The sequence below is a fragment of the Staurois parvus genome, unplaced genomic scaffold, assembly GCF_062004578.1.
Source record: "Staurois parvus isolate SC_StPar_1 unplaced genomic scaffold, SC_StPar_1.0 ptg001795l, whole genome shotgun sequence".
NCBI classification, from domain to species: Eukaryota; Metazoa; Chordata; class Amphibia; order Anura; family Ranidae; genus Staurois; species Staurois parvus.
In genome coordinates, this window is record NW_028319591.1 from 102,663 (window position 1) to 129,363 (window position 26,701).

The 26,701-nt window shown below is 44.2% G+C and overlaps 1 protein-coding gene across 1 annotated transcript in view; it reads left to right on the plus strand.

Moving 5' to 3' along the window:
- The first annotated feature begins 227 nt into the window (after window positions 1-227).
- Window positions 228-26,701, plus strand: part of LOC149434247 (uncharacterized) — a 46,069-nt gene continuing 19,595 nt past the window's right edge. Inside the window, exons 1-7 of the mRNA XM_089663874.1 lie at window positions 228-419; window positions 6,254-6,343; window positions 7,343-7,512; window positions 11,987-12,098; window positions 17,543-17,664; window positions 22,853-22,946; window positions 24,291-24,347. Of these exons, the coding sequence (XP_089520000.1) occupies window positions 249-419; window positions 6,254-6,343; window positions 7,343-7,512; window positions 11,987-12,098; window positions 17,543-17,664; window positions 22,853-22,946; window positions 24,291-24,347 (816 nt within the window). The 5' untranslated portion in view covers window positions 228-248. The remainder of the gene's footprint in view (window positions 420-6,253; window positions 6,344-7,342; window positions 7,513-11,986; window positions 12,099-17,542; window positions 17,665-22,852; window positions 22,947-24,290; window positions 24,348-26,701) is intronic.

A 26,701-nucleotide genomic window follows, 5' to 3' on the forward strand; every position in this document is an offset into this window, starting at 1 on the left:
CGCCGATGTTTACATGTAAACAAAAAGTGCCAAACAGGCTGGAGCTGCAAGTGGATAAATAGACAATGAATGGATATCGCAGCCCCGCCCCTTCCGTTGGAACTGTCACCATTATTGTATATCCAATGAACGGAGATCGGCATCACGGCCCCGCCCTCTGTTGGTAGGTAAGGAACACTGCCTCTGCCAAGATGGCGCTGTCGCTTCCTCTTCCGGTTTGCGTCAGAGCGTGTGACGTAGCGGGAAACATGGCGGAGAGCAGGAGCGGGCCGTACAGTCCCCCTGAGACCGGAGCCCTGACCGGCACCTCCCGGATGGGGGTCTGCCTGCTCGGGGTGCTCTGCCTGCTGTGCCAGGTCTGTCCCTCCGGGGCCACTACACACTGGGTGGTGACAGAGGACGGCAAGATCCAACAGCAGGTGAGCTGACACCTGAGGGGAGGGGGTTTGTCACCTGACAGGAGGAGATGAGGGGGGAGGTCTCCTGGGAGAGCAAGGGGGGACCTCCCAACCTAGCACGGAGGTGGGGGGGGACATCTGACAGGAGGGTCACCTGAGAGGGAAAAGGGGGACATAGGGGGGAGACTAGGGTCCCTGAGAGATAATGGGGTCCTCTGAGGGGGAAAAGGGGTGGACACCTGAGAGAAGCGGGGGTGACACCTGAAACGGAAAAGGTGGGTGGGGACTCCTGAGGGAAAATGGGGTCCACTTGAAAGGAGGGGGGAGCACCTAAAAGAGAAAAGAGGGTCACCTGAGAGAAACTGAGGTCCCCTGAGGGGGGGGGGAGGAAGAAGGGGGGCACCTCAGAGAATATGGTCACCTGAGGGGGATAAGGTGGATAGGGACACCTGAGAGAAAATGGGGTCCCTTTGACAGGAGGTGGGGGGGCACCTGAGAGGGAAAAGGGGGTCATCTGAGAGAAACTGGTGTCCCCTGAGGGGGGCACCTCAGAAAATGAGGGCACCTGAGAGGGAAAAGGTGGTCACCTGACAGAAACTGGGGTCTCCTGAGAGGAGGAGGGACCTGAGGGAAAATGGGGTCCCCTGATGGGGGAAAAGGGGGGGGGAGGCACCTGAGAAGGGAAAGGGGGGGATACCTGAGGGGGGGGGAAAGGCGGATTCGGAAACCTGAGCGAAAACGGGGTCCTCTTGAGAGGAAGGGGACACCTGAGAGGGGAAAGGGAGTCACCTGAGAGAAACTGATGTCCCTGAGAGGAGAGGGGGACACCTGAGAAAAATTGGGGTCTGCTGAGGGGGAAAAGGAAAGGGGGGGACACCTGATAGGAGGCAGAGGAGAAAGCCCCCTGAGAGAAAATGGGGTCCCCTGAGATGGAAAGGGGGGGACACCTGTGTGAAAATGGGGTCCCCTTGACAGGAGGGGGGACACCTGAGAGGGAAAACAGGAATGCCTTATGGAAAAAGGGGTCACCTGAGAAATTGGGGTCCCTAGAGAGGAGGAGCGACAACACCTGAGGGAAAGAGGGGACATGGGGGGGGCAGAGAAGGGTCCCCTGAGAGAAGGGGGGGGACACCTGAGAAGGAAAAAGGTGTCACCTGAGAGAAAATGGGGTCCCCTGAGGGGAAAAAGGGGGGTGGTCACCTGAAAAGGAAGGGGGGGGGACCGCCTGAGGGAAAATGGGGTCCACTTGACAGGAGGGGGCACCGGAGAGGGAAAAGAGGGTCACCTGACAGAAACTGGGGTCCCCTGAGGGGGGGTCTCGAGGGAGAAGGGGGCACCTGACGGAAAAGGGGGTCATCTGAGAAAAAAAATGGGGTCCCCTGAGGTGTAATGGGGGGGGGGGTCTCCTGTTTTGGTATGGGGGGGGCAACTGAAGGGGAGAAGGTGGGTGGGGACACCTGAGAGAAAATGGGGTCCCTTTGACAGGAGGAGGGGGGCACTGTAGAGGGAAAAGGGGGTCACCTGAGAGAAACTGAGGGGAAAAGGATGGGGGGGGGGCATCTGAGAGGGACAAGGGTGGACACAGGAAAAGCCACCTGGGTCCCCTGAGGGGAGGGGGACACCTGAGAAGATGTGGTCACCTGAGGGGGGGGGAAGGGGGACACCTTGGGGAAAAGGGGGGTCACCTGGGAGAAATTGGTGTCCTTTGAGGGGGGGGCACCTGAGAGGGAAAGAGGGGGACCCTGGGGGGGGGAGGGGACTGCTCAGGGTAAAGGAAGGGCGGCACCTAGGAGAAGGTCAGTAATGCCCCCCCCATTTCTCTCATTTCAGGTTTATCCAATCACAGCTCACACCTCAGGCAGTTTTTTGCTCCTCCCACAGATTACCTGTACAGTTTGTAGTTTGGACCCCCATAGAATCCCCCCACCCCCGCACACATCCAGGCAGATTCTTGATGTGGATGTTGGTTAACTCCATAGAATGGGTGTCCTTCAGATTGTACTGTGATCTGTGCTGGGGGGGGGGGGGGGAGAAGACATGACACGGATGTGGTGAGTCTTGCAGTCCTGTCTGGTGTTCACGTCTGTACAGTATAATGCAGGCAGTACAGATTTGCAGGCTGGTGTTGGAGGTCTTGATTTAAATTTTTTTTTTTTTTTTACACTTTATTTACTTCCTGGTTTCCAGGCCTAGGCAAATGATGTCATACAGCCTAGGAGTCTTCAGGAGGGGAGGAGTTTTCTTAGCTAAGCACACCCTCCTGTCTGTATGTCAGAGCTAAGGGCACATGGTTTACAGGAAGTCAATGCTACCTGAATAATCTGCCCTTATTCAAGATGGCCGAAGCCAGAAATGCTAGGGAGGGGCGGCAATGTTCAATGTAATGTCTTAGATTAGGTATGCTGGGCGCTGGACCAGACAAAGGGGAGGGGCCACAACCGACCACAGCATCACAGCAAAAAGCAGGGGAGGAGGGGTTTTCTCAGCTAAGCATACCATCCTATCCACATGCCTGAGCTGAGTGCAGATGGATTCCAAGAAGTAAATGCCACATGAATCATCTGCCCTTACTTGGTCACAGTTAAAAAAGCTAGGGGAGTGGTTTGCAAAGTGATTTCTCAACAAAATAAAGCATGGAGACCTGGATGGATTTGGGGGGGTTGAATCTTAAAAATGAATTAAAGTTTCTGGTTTGTGGTGCTCAGGTGAAGTTGAGTTGATATCGGCTGTATATTGTAATTGCAGTGCGATTTAAATGCGGTGCAGGAAATTGGAAATGTGCGCGGCACGCGGGTTTCCTGCATCGCGTTCTGGAGTGTGCTGGCCCTCAGATTATTATTATTTTTTGTAAATACTTTCTTGAGCCGGGGCTGAAGGTCAGATTTCTCCATGATTAGTTCACAAATGTTTGGAGTAAATCTGTCACAACAAACACTTTTCTCCTGCGCTTGGACGGGACTCCGTAGACCCAATAGTAATGTTCTGGAATTTTCTGGAATATGCACTGCTTGCTGTCCTCAGCAGACCGGGGTGGTCCAAATACACTGGATGCAAATGGAGAAACAGAAAAAGGGCGCACCGACCTAGTGCATTATCGTTTAAAATATTTATTGAAGAAACAAAGTATCATACTTACAATAGACATAAAAACACAGGCATGTCAAACTGAACAAGATGTATGATCCAAACAACATCTTAGTCTATACCAGGGGTCTGCAACCTTTAAGACATAAAGAGCCACTTGGACCCGTTTCCGAAGGGAAAAAAAGACTGGGAGCCGCAAAACCATTGCAACATTTAAAACAAATCCGACACTGCATGTATTGCAAAAAGCGCTCTGGTCATGAAGGGGATTTAAGGGCCCAGTAAGCAAAGGGTTAATCAGGGCCACAGTGTATCGGCATAATCACAATCATAGCCTTAGGCCAGTGGTGGGCAACCTTTTTTTTTCAACTGAGCCAAATCTCGCCAAAACCACGATTGAAATTTATTTTGAGAACCACATTTTTAAAACTGAAAATACATCCCCCATATAGTAATTCATCCCCCCCATAGTAATTCATCCCCCCCATAGTAATTCATCCCCCCCATAGTAATTCATCCCCCCTATTGTGTCAATTCACTTACCTTTGCTCCGCGCGTTCCTCTCGCCGTGTTCCCGCGCCGTTCCGGTCTTCAGGGCGGACTGTGAGAGGAGAGGAGTTCGTCACGCTGCCCCGCCTACATCCTGACAGCCAATGTTTGCCACGCTCCGCGGGCGGATTAAAAGGTCCGCCGGGCCGTAGTTTGCCCATTGCTGGGCTAGCTGCAGAGTCCTGACTTTTGGGGCGGCCGCCCGAGAGGAGGGAGGGGAGCGGGCGCCCGGCACACAGAAGAGCCGCATTAAAATGTGTAAAGAGCCGCGGCTTGCCGTCCACTGAGCTACGGCAACCCTATTGCCTGTCACCTGGTGGGCAGTGTGCTCCGGAGCCGCAGCAAAGGTGAGAAAGAGCCGCACGCGGCTCTGGAGCCGCGGGTTGCCGACACCCGGTCTATACGATGGAACCCTGGATGACCAACTTGCTAACGCGTTTCGAGGACACAACCTCTTCCTCAGAGCCAACCTGGATGTTGTTTGGATCATACATCTTGTTCAGTTTGACATGCCTGTGTTTTTATGTCTATTGTGAGTATGATACTTACTTTGTTTTTTCAATAAATATGTTAAACAATAATGCACCAGGTCGGTGCGCCCTTTTTCTGTTTCTCCATTTGCATCTGGAGTAAATCTGTGTCATTTGGTTTCCGGTATCTGGCCATGTTGTGATGTCATAAGATGAACCCGTGTGATGTACGAATGGCCCTGACGGTGTACAGGGGGCACAAAACGAATCCAACTCGTACCCCTTATCACTGGAGCCGCTTGCAATAACTCAGATTTATGGATTAAGAGGAGCCATGTACAGTCCCCAGGCCTCCCACAATGCATTGCTGTGTGCCAAGGCAACTTGTGCTAAGGCTTGCCCACTGTCACAAGTAGTGGGGGGAGCTTGCCGAGCCCTATGAAGATACATTCAGAAAGTTGGTATTTGTACAGAATACTTTTGCAACCTGTGAATAGTACAAAGCTCCCTCTGATTGGCTGAGGTGGAGAGGCCTTCCACACAGGTGGTATTTCTCTCTAGCATGCTGGCAGGACAGAGGCTTTTTTATTTTCCGGCCCCATTCACATCTGGGCATTTTGTATCAAGGGCAGAATCTCAACAAGACTGCCGGCGATCCCAGAACTCTACAAGAATGACAAATCGCACCACATGAGTTCAGGTGCCATTCATTTTCAATGGCACCTAAAACGCGGTGCGGTTCTGCCGCAGTTGTACAATAAATCGCTGCAAACCACATCATGTGAAGTTTGTCGTCTAAAAGGTGCTCACGCTCCTTTTTGGGGTGACACGCGTCACGTGGTCCAGTTTGCCGTGATTGCAGTGCAATTCATCATGGCCGAACTGCACCGCGTTTTTAGTTGACATTGAAAATGAATGGCGCCTGAACACGCGTGGTGCGATTTGTCATTTTTCCACCGCGGTTTGGGATCACACAATAACATGTAAAACACACTAGCTTGGGACGTGACGCTTCAGTATCGCAACACCTCCAGTCCTTGTCACCTGGCTCTGCCCCAAGCGTGGTACGATTTGTCATTTTTGCTCAGCGTTTTGGGATTGCAGGCAGAATGCACTTGCATAGCATATAACACGTGCATTATGGAAAACACAGTAGCTCGGGACTTGACACTTCAATACCGCCGCACCTCCAGTCCTTGCCCCCTGGCTCCGCCCCAAGCGTATAGTTACCGATCCCATGACTTCATCAGGGGCTTTTGGGTCAAGTTCATTATTAACCTCATTAAGACAAAGGGAAACAGCATATATGGGATTTGCATTTACGCCGCACCTCCAGTCCTCGTCCCCTGGCTCCACCCCAAGCGTATAGTTACCGATCCCATGACTTCATCAGGGGCTTTTGGGTCAAGTTCATTATTAACCTCATTAAGACAAAGGGAAACAGTATATATGGGAATTGTATTTATGCAGCAGAGCAACACATTTTATAAAGGCAAAATTTTTTTTCACTATAAGGCATTTCCTGTATTAAAGTTAAAAAACTTTGCATAGCATTTCCTCCAATTAACACCCCCCACCCCTTGTGCAGTACCCTTGTATTTTGTTTTGTTTTTTTACAGGGTCATTTTTTACTTTTTAAAAAAAAAAAAAAAGACTGAAGTTCCCTATAAAGCAGAGTGTTGACTCGGTCCATATTTTCCTTGGTTCTCTTATTGTAATTGTTATCACCTTTAATAAGTCCTTGTTTTTCAGGTTGATTCGCCAATGAACTTGAAGCATCCCCACGATTTGGTGATTTTAATGAGACAAGAGACCACCGTTGGCTACCTCAAGGAACTAGAGGTGACTTGATACCTGTTGACCGCAATTTCTTCTTTGTATGTCTAAGGCCCCTTTCACACGGGTTATCCGATCAGGTCCGCCTGTCAATTTTTCAGGTCCATGCTTTCCTATGGACAGGCAGGTGTAAAGGTACTTGGGTCAAATCACACTTGCCTACCTCTGGGTCCAATCCGGTCAGCCAAAAAGAAACTGAAAGGGATCTGTCCTCTTCTTTTCAGTCAAAATGGTTCGGAGGGTAGTTGGGTGTAGATGCACAGCAGAGTCTGATTATTCCCAGCCGCCCATAGAGCAGAGCAAGGTTTGTCCTTGTTGGCTCTGTAGAAGCAGAGTGGACATGGATCTGTCATCTGCCTGCTCTGCTTCGATCACCAAGGGATCTGTCCTCTTCTTTTCAGTCAAATGGTTCGGAGGGTAGTTGGGTGTAGATGCACAGCAGAGTCTGATTAGTCCCGGCCACCCATAGTGCAGAGCAGGCTCTGTCCTTATTGGCTCTTTAGAAGCAGAGTGGGCATGGATCTGTTATCTGATGCCCTGCTGATACGAATTGAACCCCCAGCCCCCTTCACCAACCATGTGAAAGGGGCCTTTGGATTACAGATCTTGTTACTTTAATAATAAAAAGAAACCAAATAATTTCCTTGCGCTAGCTAAAAATGAAGGCTTCTGCATCCACTACACAATTTAGATACTAGATGTAAAACTACTTCAAAAAAAAAAAAAAAAAAAAGCCCATCTTTGAGGAAATGTACTCTTCTAGGTTTATTTTTATTATTTTGAAAGTTGAGTATGGTGTTTTGGCACAACTTTATTTGTGATATCTTTTTATTTCTGTTATTGCATATATTGAGCTCACATTATCAAACCATATTATTATTATTGAGAAAATTGATATAGTTATATTGTATGCACAATTGCACTTTGGAATTTTTTAGCACATCCACCCTTTTTTTTTTTTTTTTTAAGTACATCTTGTTACCTGTCATTGTTTTCCCATTCCAGAAACACTTAGTTGCTCAGAAAATTCATATTGAGGAAAATGAAGATCGGGACACAGGGTTGGAGCAGAGGCACTACAAGGATGACCCTGATTGTGTTCTAGCCAAAGTGCCTCTGGGTGACATGGACTTATATGATGGAACTTATATGCCACTGGAGGACAAAAATATCAAGTAATGTTTTTTTATGTCTCCGTTCATCATTGCTGTCAGCCTGCAGATATATGTTGTGGTCTATGTATGAAATAGTTTTGCAAATTAAAGTGGTTGTAAACCTCAGACATGAAATATGAACAAAGCATATGCCTTTACAGCAGAGATATTGAATTAAGATTCAAGGAGGTCCGGTTACTAACATTTTCTTCTGGCCGAGGTCCGAATAGGGTGTGCCCATCAGTGTGCTCCCTTACATTAGGTGTTGCCATCAGAGTGCAACTTTACATCATGTATTCCCATCACATCCGGTGTGCCCATTAGAGTGCTCCTTTACATCAGTTATCCCCATCACAGTGCCACCTTACATCAGGCATTCCCGTCCGAGTGCCCGTGTCCACAGTGTGGGCCCCGTCCGAGTGCCCCTGTAAGACCACACCTTACCTTGAGGGCAGACAGGAGCTTGCCAGGATCCTTGCTGAAGGATCAGCTGTGCGCTTGTGTACAGGCAGGGAGCGAGAGCAGGAGAGACAGTGAGCTGCAAGGGGCAGGGCACACATGTGATGTCATCAGTTGCCGTGATGACTGCCCTGCTGAGCGGCAGATCTGTCATTCCAGTCTAGTGTGCTGGCGGTCCAGAAGGGAGCACTGCTTGGGTCATTCTTGGACCACAGTCTGCCATTTAGTGACCACTGCTTTAGTGTGTACTTGTCTCTATCGAGAGCACTAAGTGTCATTTCTGTATGCTGCCTTCTTCCTGTGCTATCTGCATGAGTCGCTTCTGACAAGTTTTCCTGACACCAAGAAAAAAAAAATGGTAGGGGATAGAACACTAGGAGATTGAAAGCCTCAGCTCTGTTCTTGATTGCGTCCCTTCCTCCAGTCATCTCTCAGAGCTCTCCTTACTGAACTCTGCAGAATGTAACTGAAGTTCCCTGCCCCAGCTTTCTGAATTCTTAGACAAGCTGTGTAAATTCAGCACTTTGAACGTTTGTAGAGAATAGAGGGCTCAGATAAACAGGTGCAACTTATGTTTGAGGGTGTATTACATCTGTCTATCACCTGAGGCCAGTTACTTCACTGTGTATATGGAAGGGTTTACAACCATGTTAACTAGCAGTTTAACCTACAATTAAAATGGTGTGCTGTGTAGTAGAAGCTCTTGCTGCATGGTGGGAATATAGTTTTAGTGTTTTTTTTTTTTGGTGTTTTTTTTTTTTTTTTTTTTTTTATGAAGAGGGGTGAGAATACAGACAAGTGCAATTAAAAAAAAAAATAGCGCGATTGCAACTGCCATAGACCGTAATGCTGCGTGTACTTTTACTGTCAAGTTCAATTGTGGCTCTGATCATTAAGGGGCAGGGCTTAATCCTAGTTTGGGCATAGGTCAAGGCCTTGTGTACAGCCATGGCCTTGCAACCTTGGAGACACAAGGATCAGTTGGGAAATGAGCTTAGTTAGCACCCCAGCATATCTGTTCATAAAGTAGAATTCCAGCCTAATACTAACTAGGCTTAAAGTGGGTGTAAACCTCTGACATGAAAAATGAACAAAGTATATTCTTCTACAGTGTGTACTTGTCTCAATCCAAAGCACAGAGCGTTATTTCTGTTTTGCTGCCTCATTCCTCTATTAGCATGAGTCATTTCTGACAGGTTGTGCAAACTCCAAGTAAGGGCAGGGAGAGTGTCTCCAGCAGCCTCAGCTGTGCATGTTTCCCTATGAGATTGTGTAGAGGATGTATAATTTCCCTCCACTCAGGTTTCAGATTACACTCGGCTCTCCTCTCCTGAGTTGTGCAGTGTGTGACATCTGGGGGAAAAAAAAAAAAAGCTGTGTAAATTCTGTCTTTTGAACTGTACAGGAGGGCCACAGATACAGGTTACAACTTATGTAGGAGGATTTGTTTCATCTCTGTGTATCACCTGAGGCCAGCCACTTCACTGGGTATATGGAAGTTTTTACATCCACGTTAAAAATGTTTCATCCCTCTTCCTGCTTCTGTCAGAACTTTTAGCTCTGAGAAAATAATCAGTAATTTAGTTTATGAAAACAAGCGGGGATCTGAAATTAAGGAGATTCCCTACTAATTTTCATAAATCCACCGAGAATCCAAATTCTTTATTTGTGCTAATTTGAAGACGAAATAAAAAGCAACAATGTGCAAAAAAAGTAAATTTAATAATAAAATTCAGTGCAAAATGGTAATGAGAGAGAACAGGTGATAAATTATAAATCAAAATAACAATACAATGATCTAATCCAAAATAATGTTTAGAAACTCAAACCAGCCATTACTTTCAAATATTAATGAATTGAAATCCGCTGGAAATGTAATGTAGGAAACTTTCAGTAACTCGGCAGCATGTGACAAGTTATTTAAATTGACCACGTGATCTCTATACAGCCGATAGTCCGTGCTCAACCAGTACCTTGGCATGAGTTGATTAAGAATACCATACACAGAATCTATCTGAGGCCAAGATCAAATGTTACACTAAATTGTCTACTTTGTCATTTATTATTATTATACAGGATTTATTTATTATTATTATTTATTATTATTATTATTATACAGGATTTATATATTATTATTATACAGGATTTATATATTATTATACAGGATTTATATATTATTATACAGGATTTATATATTATTATACAGGATTTATTTATTATTATACAGGATTTATTTATTATTATTATTATTATACAGGATTTATTTATTATTATTATTATTATTATTATACAGGATTTATCTATTATTATTATTATTATACAGGATTTATCTATTATTATTATTATACAGGATTTATTTATTATTATTATTATTATTATTATACAGGATTTATATATTATTATTATACAGGATTTATGGCACCAACAGTTTGCTCAGCGCTTTACAATATAACGCGAGACAATACAGCAACAATACAGTTCAATACAAGAGGGATAGGAGGGCCCTGATCCTGGGAGCTTACAATCTAGGATCAGCTAAACCATTGAGTAGAAGCTAAAATCCGCTTTTGGATATTTCAGAAATTTCCCCAGAGAATGGAAATTAAAATACTGCAGTTAACATTATTTCACATCAACTCCTGTACTAACCATTTTCAGACTAAACTGTTTAGCTCTAGGTGTAAGCGAGTACAAGTTAGCTGAAGAAAATGAAAGTTTTATAGTTACCAATATGGACGCTATGGTGTCAGTGATGTCAGCTCACTTCAGGGTGTGTTTGTGTCCGTCAGTTGTCCCTTGTCTCCTGTTTTGTCTTGGGATGTATTGTCCCTGTCCAACTCCTAATTATTTTTTATTTATTCTTAGCCCCCAAAAAACATAGGCGGGCAAAGCTTATCTCTCCTAATCTTGACGTCACACTAGGTGTTCTTTTCTTTACTAAATGATTTCAGTTACCTGCAAGGGGGCAGTGTAGGATTTAGGAATGATTTTGGATTTTTCTGACACCCCTTCTGTGTCATATCAAAAGTTGACCTCCGGCTAGTAAGAAAACTCTAAATATGGAGATAAGAGTTCTTTTGCCAGAATCGTTCAGGCTAATGTCACTGGAAATAATGTATTGCCTAAGTGATTCTGGAGAAGAAAACAATAAATTGTCAATGCCCGCCGCAGCCCCGCTATAAGTCGCTGATCGCCGCCATTACTAGTAAAAGATAAAAAAAATTCCAGTACTGTATATATGCCGCCATTTTGTAAACGCTATAACATTCACATAAACCAATTAATTTACATATGTTGGGATTTTTTTTTTTTTAGCAAAGACATGGAGCAGAATGTTTTGTCCTAAATTTATGATAAAAATTTTTATTTATTTTTTTTAATTTATTGTTTAATAGCAAATATTCCAAAAAAAATTTTTTCTCAATTGTCGGTCTTTTTTTGTTTATAGCACAAAAAATCCAAGATGCACAGGCGATCAAATACCACCGAAAGCTCTATTTGTGGGGGGGGAAAAAGAACGTAAATTTAATTTGGGTGCAGCGTTGCATTACTGCGCAGTTGTAAATCAAAGTAAAGCAGCGCCTTAATGCAAAAAAATGGCCTGGTCAGGAAGGAGGGTAAATCCTCTGGAGAGCAAGTGGTTAATAGAAAAGCTTTAGTATAGGTTTCAACAACCCATAAAAGTGATGTCGCAATACTTTCATTTTCTAGTAAAAATGAAACAAAAGACATTTTAGATCATCTACTCGGCAAAAGAAGGTAAATGCTCCAGTGGTTTCAGTGTTACTTGTATGAGCATGTGACAAGACAGTGAAAAATGCAGTTTATGCATTCCAGCCAATCCTGCCTCAGTTTACTGTAGTTGAATGACAGCAGCACAGAGCAACCTATAACCTATTTTTACAATGCTTTGTCGTGTGGTATTGAGTAAAACTGATAATACAATTTTTTATTATTGGTTGCAGGCTAAATGATTTTCTCACAATCCTGAGAATTCTGAAAACTGATAATCATCACTTTGTGTTTGAATTTGCAGCCCAGAAGATTATGTGGACGTACATAGTCATTTACCTCCCGATCTGAAGCAACCAGATTGCACCAGTATCGCAGAGCTTCCATTCAGCATCCACGCCTTTCAGCACCTGAGGGTATGCGCATTTGTTGGAAATATCTTCGGCTGTATTCACACTTGGCGTTTCCTGACAAAATGTGTTTCAAACGCACATCTCACTTGTGGTTCTAGTAATCATTTTAAAGAGAAGTATGAGGTTTGGGGGGGGGGGGGGAATTATACTCGCCTAGGTGGATGCAGCATCAGTTCAGTGCTGCATCTTGCCTCTGCCAGCTCTGTACTGAGAACTGAGCAATGAAAGACTGATGATCTCTCAGTTCTCCCCTCCTGAGAACAAAAAAGATTGGGTAACAAAAATGGGGAAAGGTCTGGGGAGATAAAATATATCCAGAGCGACTTCCAGAACATATGTTTAGTCTGGAGGAAAGCAGGAAAAGGGGAAGACATGATTGAAAACTTTAAATACATCAAGGGGGTGAACAAGGTTCGGGACGGCAGTATTTTCAACACGAAACGAAAATCAAGAACATGACCTACAACTAACTGGAGGAAAGTTCAAAACTAATCTCAGAAAGTATTTGTGATGGAAGCGTAGGCAGGACAGAACACACAAAGCTTTATTGAACTATGGAAGTCACTCAATCAGGACAGTTCATGGCACGCCGCAACATGCGGCTTGTAGGGACACTCACGGTAAGCCGGCTCACGGGGACTCAGCAGGACTTTGGCTGTGGGGTCTGACCTCAGCACAGCTCCCACACAGCTCTCTAGGGACAACACCAGGCTCACGGGGACTCAGCAGGACTTTGGCTGTGGGGCCTGATTCGGGTAGCGATGGCTCAAGCACACGGGGCAGTCCAGGTAGCTATAATCCAGGCACGCAATGGGGCAGTTCAGATAAGGGTAATCCGAGCACACAATAGGGCAATTCATGGCAAGGGTAGTCTGAGCACACAATAGGGGAAGTTCATGGCTTCTAGGGACACTCACGGGAGGTGGCTTGCAGACACTCGGCAGCAGGCGGCTTGTAGGAACACTCATGGGAGGTGGCTTGTAGACACACAGCAGCAGACGGCTTGTAGGGACACTCACAGCGGTCAGCGGACAGGGACCCTCACAGCAGTCCGCTTTCCAGGGACAACAGCGGACAGGGACCCTCACAGCAGTCCGCTTTCCAGGGACAACAGCGGACAGGGACCCTCACAGCAGTCCGCTTTCCAGGGACAACAGCGGACAGGGACCCTCACAGCAGTCCGCTTTCCAGGGGCAACAGCGGACAGGGACCCTCACAGCAGTCCGCTTTCCAGGGACAACAGCGGACAGGGACCCTCACAGCAGTCCGCTTTCCAGGGGCAACAGCGGACAGGGACCCTCACAGCAGTCCGCTTTCCAGGGGCAACAGCGGACAGGGACCCTCACAGCAGTCCGCTTTCCAGGGGCAACAGCGGACAGGGACCCTCACAGCAGTCCGCTTTCCAGGGGCAACAGCGGACAGGGACCCTCACAGCAGTCCGCTTGAGACGGGCCCTCACAGTGGTCAGCTTTCCAGGCACAGCAGTGAGAGTCTTGGCTGTTGGGTCTCTCGAGAGCGCGGCCTGTGTCGGCGAGTGCAGGCGCAGGACACTCCTGTGCCCGCGCTGCAGTTGTCTGACTGCTGCGGCCCGGAACATCCCTGCGGGAGACTCGCCCCTCATCCAGCAGAGGTTGTGAGCCAGTCAACAGTAAATAGCTTCAAACATGCTTGGGGCAAGCATAGAACTATACTCGGAGAAAAAAGTGAACCTAACAATCCCCCCCCCCCCCCCCCCCCCCAACAAAAAACAAAAGCGGGCACACTCGATGGACCACTCGGATCATTTTCTGCCGTCACTTTTCTATGTTTCTATGCTCTGAGCAGAAAGCCCTGACTGTCAGTTACTGGGTCTCTTGTCTGTCCCTCCAGCACTCACTGGAGGGCTGGGCTGGGCTGTACAAGTGGAGGGAGCAGCTGGCTCAAGCTCTTTGTAGCTCACTGATACACTGAACCAGGTGCTGGTATCTCGGTGAATCCTGACTTTAAAGTCGGTATTTTTCCCCAGCCTGGACCGGGTGAGTGACATCAGCCAACAGCTTTAGTCATACTCCCTTTAATGGCACCTCAAAAATTTATTAGATGCATTTTGGTGCAGGGATACACGTGCTGAAATAATGCATGACGCTCCATACCCAAAAAGGTTCTGGTGCATATTGGGCAGCTCATTCAAGCAAATGGGCTGTACTATGCACATTAAAACTCAAGTGGGAAAACGCGTTCAGGCTGCATGAAGTGGGCCTGGAAATGCTGTCACTTTGCTTGATCAGACCAAACTGATGGTGTCTGTGAAAAACCCACCCCAGCCTACTGATACCTTTCCAGAAATTCCTTTGTCAATAGCAGCCACCACCAAAGGTTCCTGCGTCAGCTCATGTCAGAACCTAGAGGGAGCGGTGACATGTCAAATGACATCTCAATGTCAAAGTGCTCTGACCTAGCAATTGGTCCTGGACCTGAGCGATGTCACGTGAGTGCTGCTTGCTACCACACAGCACCAGGTATTTTGCACCAGCTGTGACAGACAAGCAGCGCTGGAGTGGTAAGGATCAGTGGGTTGGGAGGGGCTTTTTCAGACACTGTCACCTTTGCCCTGAGCAGTCAGAGTGACTATCTCTTTGCTATTTAAAACGGTTCAATTTGCAGGTATATTTTAGTCACAATTATAGGCACAGCATATATTTTATTATAACAGTCTCCGTCCCTTCTGAATATTTTTGCTGAGTTTTTTTTTTTTTTTTTTCTTTTTTTTTATACTAGACTGGCAGGTCTGATTTAATTTAAGTGAGTAAACAGGCTTTTGTTATATTTCTACAACACCCCTGGCATGAGCTTGTTCCAAGAAGGCACAAGAAATAACCTGTTGTCTCCTTGATCTGTTTGAAGGCAAATGTAATCTTTTCCAGAAAATGGCCTACACAGTCTCTTCCTGCCTTGTTGCTGAAACATAAAAATCATGGACACTTGCTCCCCAATTCTGCAGGAGCGAAAACCTGTGGCTTTCATGTCCTAGTAGGTGGGGATTGCTAACTGGGATTTTTTCGGCCGGGCTTCCAAAGGGACCAGGTGGCATACAGGAATGACCCTATTAATAATGAACATTTTACAAAGCTGCACAGTTTACTTACTGAGACCCCCCATGTCTGTTTTATGAAAAGGGAGAACTTGGATTTAAATTGGTGCACAGTAGGAGGCATATTCACTGTGAAAATAGAAAACAAAAGAAATTCTACAGTGCGCATCTTATTATTCAGAATACAATGATCGGTGCTGCCAGCTACAGCCAGGGTGTCCATATGTGCAGCAAAATTTGGTTGGTACCTGCTGATCCAGCCGAATTTTGATCCATGTATGGTCTGCTTTAGGGAAACTGCCAGAAGCTTTTTAAACATAAAAACACATACAGCAGAGGGCACCATCTAAGTGCAGCATTAAAACATTAAAAACAAATTGGCAATTCACATGAAGTAAGTTTGTGGAAGCTTGCAGAGCGTATGAAATCAGGGCATCCCAGGAGCCCCGTAGCAGAGACATCCAGGCCTGGGATTGTGCAGCACTGCTGCAGGCCAGGTAGGCATGGGACGCAGACCACTTCCTGATTGGGAGGAGACTCCAGAGGAACCCAATGGATGATGTCAGACACTGGGGGACATCCTGGGGGCGTGGGTGTGCATTTCAAGACATTTCTTTTCTTTGTCAAGCCAAAAGACATTTCTTTTTATGCCAGAAGCTATTTGGCTATTTTTATATACTCCTTCCGGAGAAAACTTAGTTACATGGGTTCCAACAGAAACAGTTGAGTACTGCCCGTGATACTTTGTTTTTTTTTTTTTTTTTTTTTTTATTTGCACTAACATACAATTTTCAGGACACGCTTTCGGGGTATGTTCCCTTCTTCCATGTCCAAGCAGTACTACTTCACAAAGTTTTGTGAAGTAGTACTGCTTAGACCTGGAAGAAGGGAGCATACCCCAAAAGCTTGTCCTGAAAATTGTATGTTAGTGCAAATTAAAAAATGCATCACGGACCGTACTCGTTTCTGTCACAAGTGAACTAATACGGCTACAATCACTTCAAGCAAAATGGGTTCCAACCAATTAAAAAAAACAAATGGAAAATCTCCAAATACACAATCATATACCCACAGTTGATCCAGAGAGAGTCAAAAAGAAAAAAACCCTAATAAAGCATGATCCAGTTTCCTTCAGCGGGGGAAACAAATTCCTTCCTGATCCCCCAGAAGGTAGTAGGATCAACTTCCCCTGCTGTTATTACTTATAAAAGTTAGTATTATTATACAGTATTTATATAGTGCCAACAGTTTGCTCAGCGCTGTACATTATAATGGGAGACAATACAGTAACAATACAATACACAATGGATTTGAGGGCCCTGCTCCTTGGAGCTTACAATCTAGGAGGGAGGGGATAAGTGGTACAGGAGGAAATAGCTGTGGGGGATGGAGTGGAGGAGATCGGCAATTAAGTGAGGGCGGGGTAGGCTTCCCTGAAGAGATGGGTTTTCAGGGTGTGCCTAAAGGTGAGGAGGGTAGGTGACAGTCTGATGGATTGGGGCAGTGCGTTCCAGAGGATGGGGAGAAGTCCTGGAGGCGGGCATGGGAGGAGACGACCAGGGAACTAGAGAGTAGGAGGTCTTGTGAGCAGCGGAGAGTGCGTTTTGGGTGGTCGATGGATATCAGGTCGGTGAGGTAGTTTGGGGCAGTGTTATGGACAGCTTTGTATGTCAATGTTAGTCATTTGAATTTTATGCGTTGGGCAATGGGAAGCCAGTGGAGGGATTGGCAGAGGGGGGTGGCGGATACGGAGCGGTTAATAAGGTGGATGAGTCTGGCCGCAGAATTCAGGATAGACTGAAGCGGGGATAGCCTGTGTTGAGGTAGGCCGGTGAGGAGGGAGTTACAGTAGTCAAGTCGTGATATAATAAGGGAGTGAATGAGTTGCTTAGTGGTTTCCGGGGTTAGGAACGGTCGTATTTTAGTATCCAGTTATATTTCGTGTGTTTAGGAATGCGTCAAGTTTTCTTTTAGGAAAATCTACGGAGCTGGTCAGAACTAATTCTGGGAGTCTTTTTTTCGACGTTTCCACAGCTATTTGAAGAAGCCTTTCCATATGTGGAGTTTAAACCTCTCTTCCTCCAGACCCAGAGTGCCCCCTTGTCCTTTGTAATCGCCTAAAAGTGAATAACTCCACAAGTAGTTCACTAAATGGGCCACCTTTTTGTATTTTTACATGACTTTCAAATAAAAAACTTGCTTTTTATTGCTCTAAATGAAAAATTTATAAAGCTCTCTAAATATTTAGGTGATTTTGCAGTTTCCCAATAAGTGTTTTTTTTTGGTTTTTTTCTTTACCGTTTGGATGTCTCAATCTGTGACTCCTTTTTTTTTTTTTTTTTTTTTTTTTTTTTTTTTTTTTTTTAGGGCATTCAAGAAAGGAAGAATCTTTCAGCACCTTTACTACCTAAAGAGGATCCTATATTTAGTTCCCTGTCCCAGAAGTTGGGAAAAAATGTGGACGATATGGGTCATAGAATATATGAAGCACTTGAGAAGGTAAAAGATCACGCTTTGCTTACTACGTTATCCATAGAAAGGAGGGATAGTAGGTCTGACATTACACAGTTACTGAACAAGCTGCAGAGCTGCAACCTAGGCCAAACTTTCACAACCCTTTTATCCCGGGGGAGCCCATGACGCATTTTTCAGGTCTCTGGGATCCTTTCATTAAACTTTATAGTTTGCTGTACATAATGTGATCAAAAAATGGTGGAATGTTTTAAAAATAAAACAAATGTTACTCTTCTGCTCTGTACAAGTTTTTTTAGTAATCTTGAAATTAAAGTGATATTAAACCCAAAAGCAAACATTTTATTATACTGCAGTTTATCAATCCTTAGATGTGACGGTTGCATTAGTTTTTCTTTTTAGGTCTTTCCTTTTTCACCTGGTGATCTGGCCAGTAAGTCTTTTTTTTGTTTTTTCAATGGAACAAGCTGTTCTTCAGATGTAGCAGTTATAGGGTTGAGTCAAACAATTGACCACTGACAGGGGAACGTACAGTGATCAGCTTTTATTTCTGTAAAACCTTTATTCCAAAAGGAACAAAACTATTGATGTAACTGCTTACAGCAGAACTTCACCCCAAAAAGGGGTTGTTTCACTTTTCCACTTCCTCCCCCCTTTGGGGGGGGGGGGGGGTGAGAGTGGATACCTGGTTTTGACAGATACTTGCTCCCACGTCCGCCGCGGCGGTTCACTGGACATTCCCACCCCCCCCACTCCCTACCTGCAACATTCTGGGGGGTTGGGAGTGGATACCTGGTTTTGACAGATACTTGCTCCCACATCCATCGTGGCCATTACCTGACATTCTCCTCCCCCTCTCCCTACCCGCAACCTTCTGAGACGTCACAGGTCCCAGAAGGCTGTGGGACCATTTACAAAGCGTGGCTCATGCATGAGCACTGGCCAGCCAGCTGTGAAGCCACAACGAATCACAACCAACTGCCCAGTTAACATGGTGGCACCGTGAACCCAAAGACTAGTGAAGAACTAGCTCAAGGGAGGATGGTGCTGAATCTTTGGACAGGTACAGTAAGTTTCTTTTTATTAAGTCAGCAAGTACAGTATTTATAGCTGCTGACTTTTCATTTTATTCCTAGGGTGAGAAACTGCTTTTAATAAGTGTGAGCTGGAATTTGGTTTCAACTCGTTTAGTGTAATTACAGTTGTTAATACATCTAACACTCCCCTCCCCTTAGACTAGCAATGCTTGTCTGTTTCTCTCTTTCATCCAGAGTGGAGTCGCTCTAATACAGGTGTTACTGGCCAGATCACCAGGTGAAAAAAGCCTAGAAAAGAAAACTAATGCAGCCACCACATCTATTGAGTAGTAAGCTGCAAAATATTGCATTTTTGGTTTAATACCACTTTAAAATAATAAGAATAACACAAACAAAAGAAAACAAAAAAATGTATAGCATTGCTTACCAATATTATTCGGTGTCGAAGTGCCCCCCATGCCTTGTTAGTGTAGATAGGATATCCGTTCAGTATTGCTCTCTGCTCAAGGCACACCAGTGACCCCAGGAGAGACCCTGTTGAGAACGGCTGATGTAGGTCCTGTGTGTCTGCACAAGTAGGCCGCCTTTGGAGCTCTAGGTGCTGCAAGTAACTCTAAGTGCTGTTGCATGAAATGCATTTAAGTATTATTACAACAAATTGAATGTACACGAAGGAATATGAGGAGGGGGAGTGGTGCGTCTTTGAAGCTGTGATGTGAGTAGAGTAGACTGACACAAAGTCATAAATCTTTACATTCTTTACTACCCAGAGCACAGACACTGAGTTGTCAGGCAGCTGTTGATTTTAGACTTGGGTCAAGCATGCTTCAGGAATTAAATGGAAGCTTCCTAGAGAAGTTCAAGGGGCGTTCAAGTCAAACCAGGACTTTTCATTTTACAGGTATAAAAAGGGATGCTAGCATGGCTGTACTACGTGTAGTAATAAGTGGCAATTGTGCCCTATTACTGATAGGCAGCGCACATGTCTCGGGCCAGTCCAGAGACCATTCATCTAGATGGCAGCCAACCGTGTTGGTGTGTACATGGAACAGCATGTGGGGATGAAGTTTTTTGTGAATGAAGGCATAAAACCTGCAGAAGACAGTACGGTGATGAGACGCTCAGCCTCAGGAAGACTTTGGAATGGTGTAAATGTATCAAAGATGGCCGTATGTCCATTAGTGATGATCCCGGGCGTGGTGGTTCCCAGCCAACAGCAGCCATTCCTGTGAACATTCAGCGCGTGGAACACCTGATCCTGGATAATCAACGCATAACCTATCGTGAAATTGCACAAAAGAAGAATCGGCTTTTCAGCACTGACGAAGTGAATCTGGCTGTCCTAGGATGGTTCAGATGTACTGACAAATCTTTCTGTGCCGAGGCTTTCCAGGTATTACACACTGGGATAAAGGTATAAATGTAGCAGGGGAGTATGTAAAAATAAATTCAGTTTCCACTGCTTGAAATTTGTTCTTTAGTTATATAAACTCAAAAGTCCCGTTTTTGGCTTGAATGCCCCTCGTATTTCAATCTGGAGGTACTGAATTCTCATTCTCCATAGCAGTACCTAGCAAAGATTATATTTTTAAAGGTTTCACGGCAATCAATATACTTTTGTAAAATGGATTTTACTTTCAATTTTCCTTGCATTTGCAACAAGAATACAGTAGGTTACATGTGTAACAGTATACAATAGACATTAATAAAACATTGATTTAGGATCTTGTACTGCTCCCCTCCATGTTCCCATGTTGGAGGTAATGTTTGAGGGGAGGTCCTCTTTAACAAAGTTCGTCAAGTTAGAATATTTTCAATTAACCTGTAATTTCTATTGTCCAGTATGTACAAGAGCATGCTGTCAACAATGCGTATTATCTAGCAGTGTAAAATGGATTTCTTTCTCATCTATTGAGGGGGACAGGAAGTTTTTTGCCCTTCAGGCTTTTCCGCCTACAGGAGGTTTGGATACTGGTAAACAATGTGCCCAATCCTCTTGTAGATGATAGTATAACCCGAAAGACTTCTGGAACCCCCCCTCAAAGGAGTCCATGAAAAGGATTTTTTTTTTTTTTAAGGTGAGCATAGAAATCCAATTTATTTGTTTATCACAGAATACAGGGCTGTTCATGACTATTTGGGTTATTCTGTCTTCTTCAGGGAAGTGGAGATTGGCCAAAAAAGCAGATGGTGTTTTTTAACTCCAAAGTGATTCCCTCAGTACCCCATGAAGGTGGAATCTACAATAAATGGGGCTCTGGCTATTTCCTACAGAATAACACCCTAACGGTCCAGGTGGACAAGCTCTCAGACATAAGACTCCATGGATGAGAGGTTACAGGGCCTCTTTAACCACTTGACCCCCAAACCTTTTCTGGCACTTTGTGGGTTCTAAGACTTTTTTCCAGCAAAAAAGATGCTGATTTTAAAATGTAAAAAAACGTTTTGTGTTTTTTTTTTGTTTTTAAGCTTTTTTTTAAATCTGAGGCCCTAAAGAAAATAATTGGTGGGTTTTGCAATTTGTCACACGGTATTTGGGCAGCGGTTTTTTAAAAAAAAAAAATTTTCAGGGGGAATACACTTTTGAATTTTAATGCAAAAAAACACACATAATGCAATTTTTTGGTGAAATATAAAAGATTATGCGGAGTAAATAGATACCAAACGTCACGCTTTAAAATTGCACACGCCCATGCAATGGCAGGAAGCATACATTTTACTAACCATAGGAGACATTTTAAAAGACTTTCCAGGTTACCACATTAGGTTTACAAGAGGGGGTCTGATGCTAGAATTACTGCCCATGATCTGACATTCACAATGGTGCCTCACGTGTGGGACGATAGCTGCTTGAGTGCATGCGGGACCAACACATGCATTCGCTTTGTGCACAAGCATGGAGGGATGGGGGCACATTAATTTTTTAATTTAATTTTTTTTTATTTTTACACTGTCACTTTAAAAAAATTTTGATCACTTTTATTGTCACAAGGAATGTAAACATCCCTTGTAACCGTAATAGGCATATGGCAGGTGCTCTTTTATGAAGAGATTTATGGTCAATAAGTCCCCAAATCCCTCTTCTGCTCTTAAAAGCATTTACTCACACTAAGATCGGTGTGATTTAAATGCTTTTCTTTTTTTTTTTTTTTTAAATGGCGCCGTCTGTTTCTGAACTGGAAGTGATGTAAGGTCAACGCTTCTGGGTTACTATATCTTGGAGCCCAACAAAGCCGATCTGGTCTTCAGCTCTTACCAACTGGCAGAAGCTCTGGCTGGTCGATTCAGACCCTCACTGCTTGACTCTACCGTTTGCTCTAAAAACAGTACCGGGATCATCCCGGTATAACTGCTCAAACTCCAGAGATGTATGGGTATGTTGCAGGAGCTGAAGTGGTTAAGGAATCCATTTCTCTAGTAGGAACAGCTCTGCAGCCTGCAATGATTGAGTTTTTCAATCCCTCAAAGTTTTGGACAAATTGTATGCTCTTTTCCAGAGAATTGGACCCAGGGAATTTTTCCAAAAGCCTTCACAATCACTTTCAATGAGAGTAAACAGAACAAGTAGAGAGGGTAAATCTCCCTACTGAGGACACAGACAGCAATAAAAACTGACGGGGGATCTAATCCATCTCTACTCTATCCAAAACTTAAAAAAAACAAAAATTGCCTTACTTTTTTAAGCGGAGTTGCAGCTGAAAGAAAAAAAATGTCAGCAGCTACAAAAACTGTAGCTGCTGACTTTTAAAATACAGACACTTACCTGTCCCTTGGTCCAGCGGTGTCCTCACCATCGCTGGTTCACCAGCATCTTCTCTCCCCGGCGGCGGCATCTTCAGTGTGGGCCACCGGCTGTGACAGATTTTGGTTTCACAGCCGGGTGCCCACTGCGCATGCGCGAGAAGCGCTGCGCTTTGTGAATGGTCCTGTAGTCTTCTGGGACCTGTCACATGTCACAAAAGACTACAGGGAGAGCGGGGGGGACAACTTCCGCTTCCGATCGGTGACCGCAGTGGGAGCGGGTACCTGTCAAATTCAGGTACTCACCCGATCCTTAATGGGGAGCGGGGGACAAAGGCTTAAAGCGGAACTTCCCCTTTTGGGTGGAACTCCGCGTTACAGTAACTAGCTGTTTAATGGTGTATCACTGAATGTTTGCTTCTCTGTGTGTTCTGTAGGTTGCAGTACTTTGCCCGAGGATTACAGGTGTACATCAGACAGCTTCGCCTGGCCTTGCAGGGAAAATCTGGGGATGCCTTAAAAACGGATGAGGTGAATATTGCATTTTTTTTTAAATAATTGTAGGACATACAGATGTTTGGCTGTCCATTGTAGATACCTTGATATTTAGCACCCGTTTGCTTTTTTAGGAATAAATTTTCATTTCCTCAGTATACACTGGATTAACCCGCTTCAGTCCGGTCCAGTCTGACATTTCTGTCACATATAAAAATCAACCCACAAACAGTATATGACACACATAATGATGCAGCACCGCTAAAACAGGGTTTCTTAACCACTTCCAGTCCGGACACTTTCCCCTTCTTCCTGCCCAGGCCAATTTTCAGCTTTCAGTGCTATCACACCTTGAATGAAAATTGCGCGGTCATGCAACACTGTACCCATATGAATTTTTTTTAGCATTTTTTTGAGACAGATAAAGCTTTATTTTGGTATTTATTCACTGCTGGGATTTTTATTTATTTTGCTATTTAAATTAAAAAGTCCAAAAATTTTGAAAAAAAAAGTGTTTCTTACACAATTTTGCAAATAAATAATATTTCATCATAAATCTTGGCCAAAATGTATTCCGTTATCTTTTTAGTAAAAAAAAAAAAACCCGAATTAGTTTATAACCAAAAAATTATAATTTTTAAACATTTTTTTCTTTTTTTTAAATTTTTTTTTATATTATTTATGGATTTTTTTTTACATACTGTCACCCTAGCAGTGCAGTGTCACCATGGTGACACTGTACTACTTGTGGGGGGTGATGAAGATTTTTTTTTTTTTTTTTTTTCTTACACTGATTGCTTTTACACCCATAAAGGCTGTAAAAGCAATAATTTCTCCTCCTCTCTTTCTGCATTCTTGCAGCCATTGAGAACTACTGTGTGAGCTGTGATTGGTCACAGCTTGTCACGATACAAGGCTGCTGTGAATAGCCCTGTACCATGTGACCTCTGTAATCATTCACAGATTTCACACGTAGTAAGCAATGATATCAGAAGTGACATCTTGCTTACTACTTTGCATGTGATCACTGATTGGCCAATCAGTGATCACATGATTTGGACCTCGCACAGAGGTCCCGTCTGACGATCGGTGTTCCACTGTGTCCGGAGGTTACAGCGGGCACCGGATCACGGTGCTGCGTGCTCCTGGGGAGAGCACACAAGCAGGGGGCAGGGAGGCTCTTTATAAACGTCCACCCGCCCCTGCACTGCCACCGTCCAGCCGTTTACATACAATGGCCGGACGGGAGGTGGTTAATGCTCAGCTGTTTAAAAAAAAACAGTACTTGCGTCACTTTAGATTGTTCATTTGTTTTGCCGGTAGCAGTACTGCAGTCATCACTAACACAAAGTAATAGAAGAATTTTTTTTTTTTCTACAGAACAAAATCAAAGTGGTAGCCTTGAAAATAACCAGCAATATAAATGTTTTAATCAAGGTAAGTGGCTGTACATGTGGTGCTGGGGATACGATGTTATTATAAAACATACGTCTGTGCAAATACAACCTTCGCCCTTCACTGTGTGCATGCAGTTCAATGTGTGCGTCTCCGGCCAGTGAGACATTGCATGCCTCTTCTGCCTGCTCACACTTTGTATCAGCGGAACTGTAGTTCTTCCTTGTGTGAAGCACCCAATGACCATCAGGGAGGAGCATGCACATCTAAAGGGGGTGATGGATATGTTCTTTCCTATAAAATGTGCTCTAGGCAGGCTGTGTATGTGTGTGTGTATATATATATATGTGTGTGTGTGTATATGATATGTGTGTGTATGTATGATATATATATATGTGTGTGTGTGTATGTATGATATATACAGTCAGGTCCATAAATATTGGGACATCGACACAATTCTAACATGTTTGCCTCTATACACCACCACAATGGATTTGAAATGAAACGAACAAATTTTGCTTTAACTGCAGACTGTCAGCTTTAATTTGAGGGTATTTACATCCAAATCAGGTGAACGGTGTAGGAATTACAACAGTTTGCATATGTGCCTCCCACTTGTTAAGGGACCAAAAGTAATGGGACGGAATAATAATCATAAATCAAACTTTCACTTTTCAATACTTGGTTGCAAATCCTTTGCAGTCAATTACAGCCTGAAGTCTGGAACGCATAGACATCACCAGACGCTGGGTTTCATCCCTGGTGATGCTCTGCCAGGCCTCTACTGCAACTGTCTTCAGTTCCTGCTTGTTCTTGGGGCATTTTCCCTTCAGTTTTGTCTTCAGCAAGTGAAATGCATGCTCAATCGGATTCAGGTCAGGTGATTGACTTGGCCATTGCATAACATTCCACTTCTTTCCCTTCAAAAACTCTTTGGTTGCTTTTGCAGTATGCTTTGGGTCATTGTCCATCTGCACTGTGAAGCGTCCAATGAGTTGTGAAGCATTTGGCTGAATATGAGCAGATAATATTCCCGAAACACTTCAGAATTCATCCGGCTGCTTTTGTCAGCAGTCACATCATCAATAAATACAAGAGAACCAGTTCCATTGACAGCCATACATGCCCACGCCATGACACTACCACCACCATGCTTCACTGATGAGGTGGTATGCTTAGGATCATGAGCAGTTCCTTTCCTTCTCCATACTCTTCTCTTCCCATCACTCTGGTACAAGTTGATGTCGGTCTCATCTGTCCATAGGATGTTGTTCCAGAACTGTGAAGGCTTTTTTAGATGTCGTTTGGCAAACCCTAATCTGGCCTTCCTGTGTTTGAGGCTCACCAATGGTTTCCATCTTGTGGTGAACTCTCTGTATTCACTCTGGTGAAGTCTTCTCTTGATTGGTGACTTTGACACACATACACCTACCTCCTGGAGAGTGTTCTTGATCTGGCCAACTGTTGTGAAGGGTGTTTTCTTCACCAGGGAAAGAATTCTTTAGTCATCCACCACAGTTGTTTTCCGGGGTCTTCCGGGTCTTTTGGTGTTGCTGAGCTCACCGGTGCGTTCCTTCTTTTTAAGAATGTCCCAAACAGTTGTTTTGGCCACGCCTAATGTTTTTGCTATCTCTCTGATGGGTTTGTTTTGTTTTTTCAGCCTAATGATGGCTTCACTGATAGTGACAGCTCTTTGGATCTCATCTTGAGAGTTGACAGCAACAGATTCCAAATGCAAATAGCACACTTGAAATGAACTCTGGACCTTTTATCTGCTCATTGTAATTGGGATAATGAGGGAATAACACACACCTGGCCATGGAACAGCTGAGAAGCCAATTGTCCCATTACTTTTGGTCCCTTAACAAGTGGGAGGCATATATGCAAACTGTTGTAATACCTACACTGTTCACCTGATTTGTATGTAAATACCCTCAAATTAAAGCTGACAGTCTGCAGTTAAAGCACATCTTGTTCGTTTCATTTCAAATCCATTGTGGTGGTGTATAGAGCCAAAAATGTTAGAATTGTGTCGATGTCCCAATATTTATGGACCTGACTGTATATGTGTGTGTGTATATGATATATATATATATATATGTGTGTGTGTATATGATATATGTATGTGCGTGTGTATGTATGATATGTGTATGTATGATAGATAGATATATGTATGTGCGTGTGTATGTATGATAGATATATATATGTATGTGCGTGTGTATGTATGATATATATATATATCTATATATGTATGTGCGTGTGTATGTATGTTATATATGTATGTGCGTGTGTATGTATGTTATATATGTATGTGCGTGTGTATGTATGTTATATATGTATGTGCGTGTGTATGTATGTTATATATGTATGTGCGTGTGTATGTATGTTATATATGT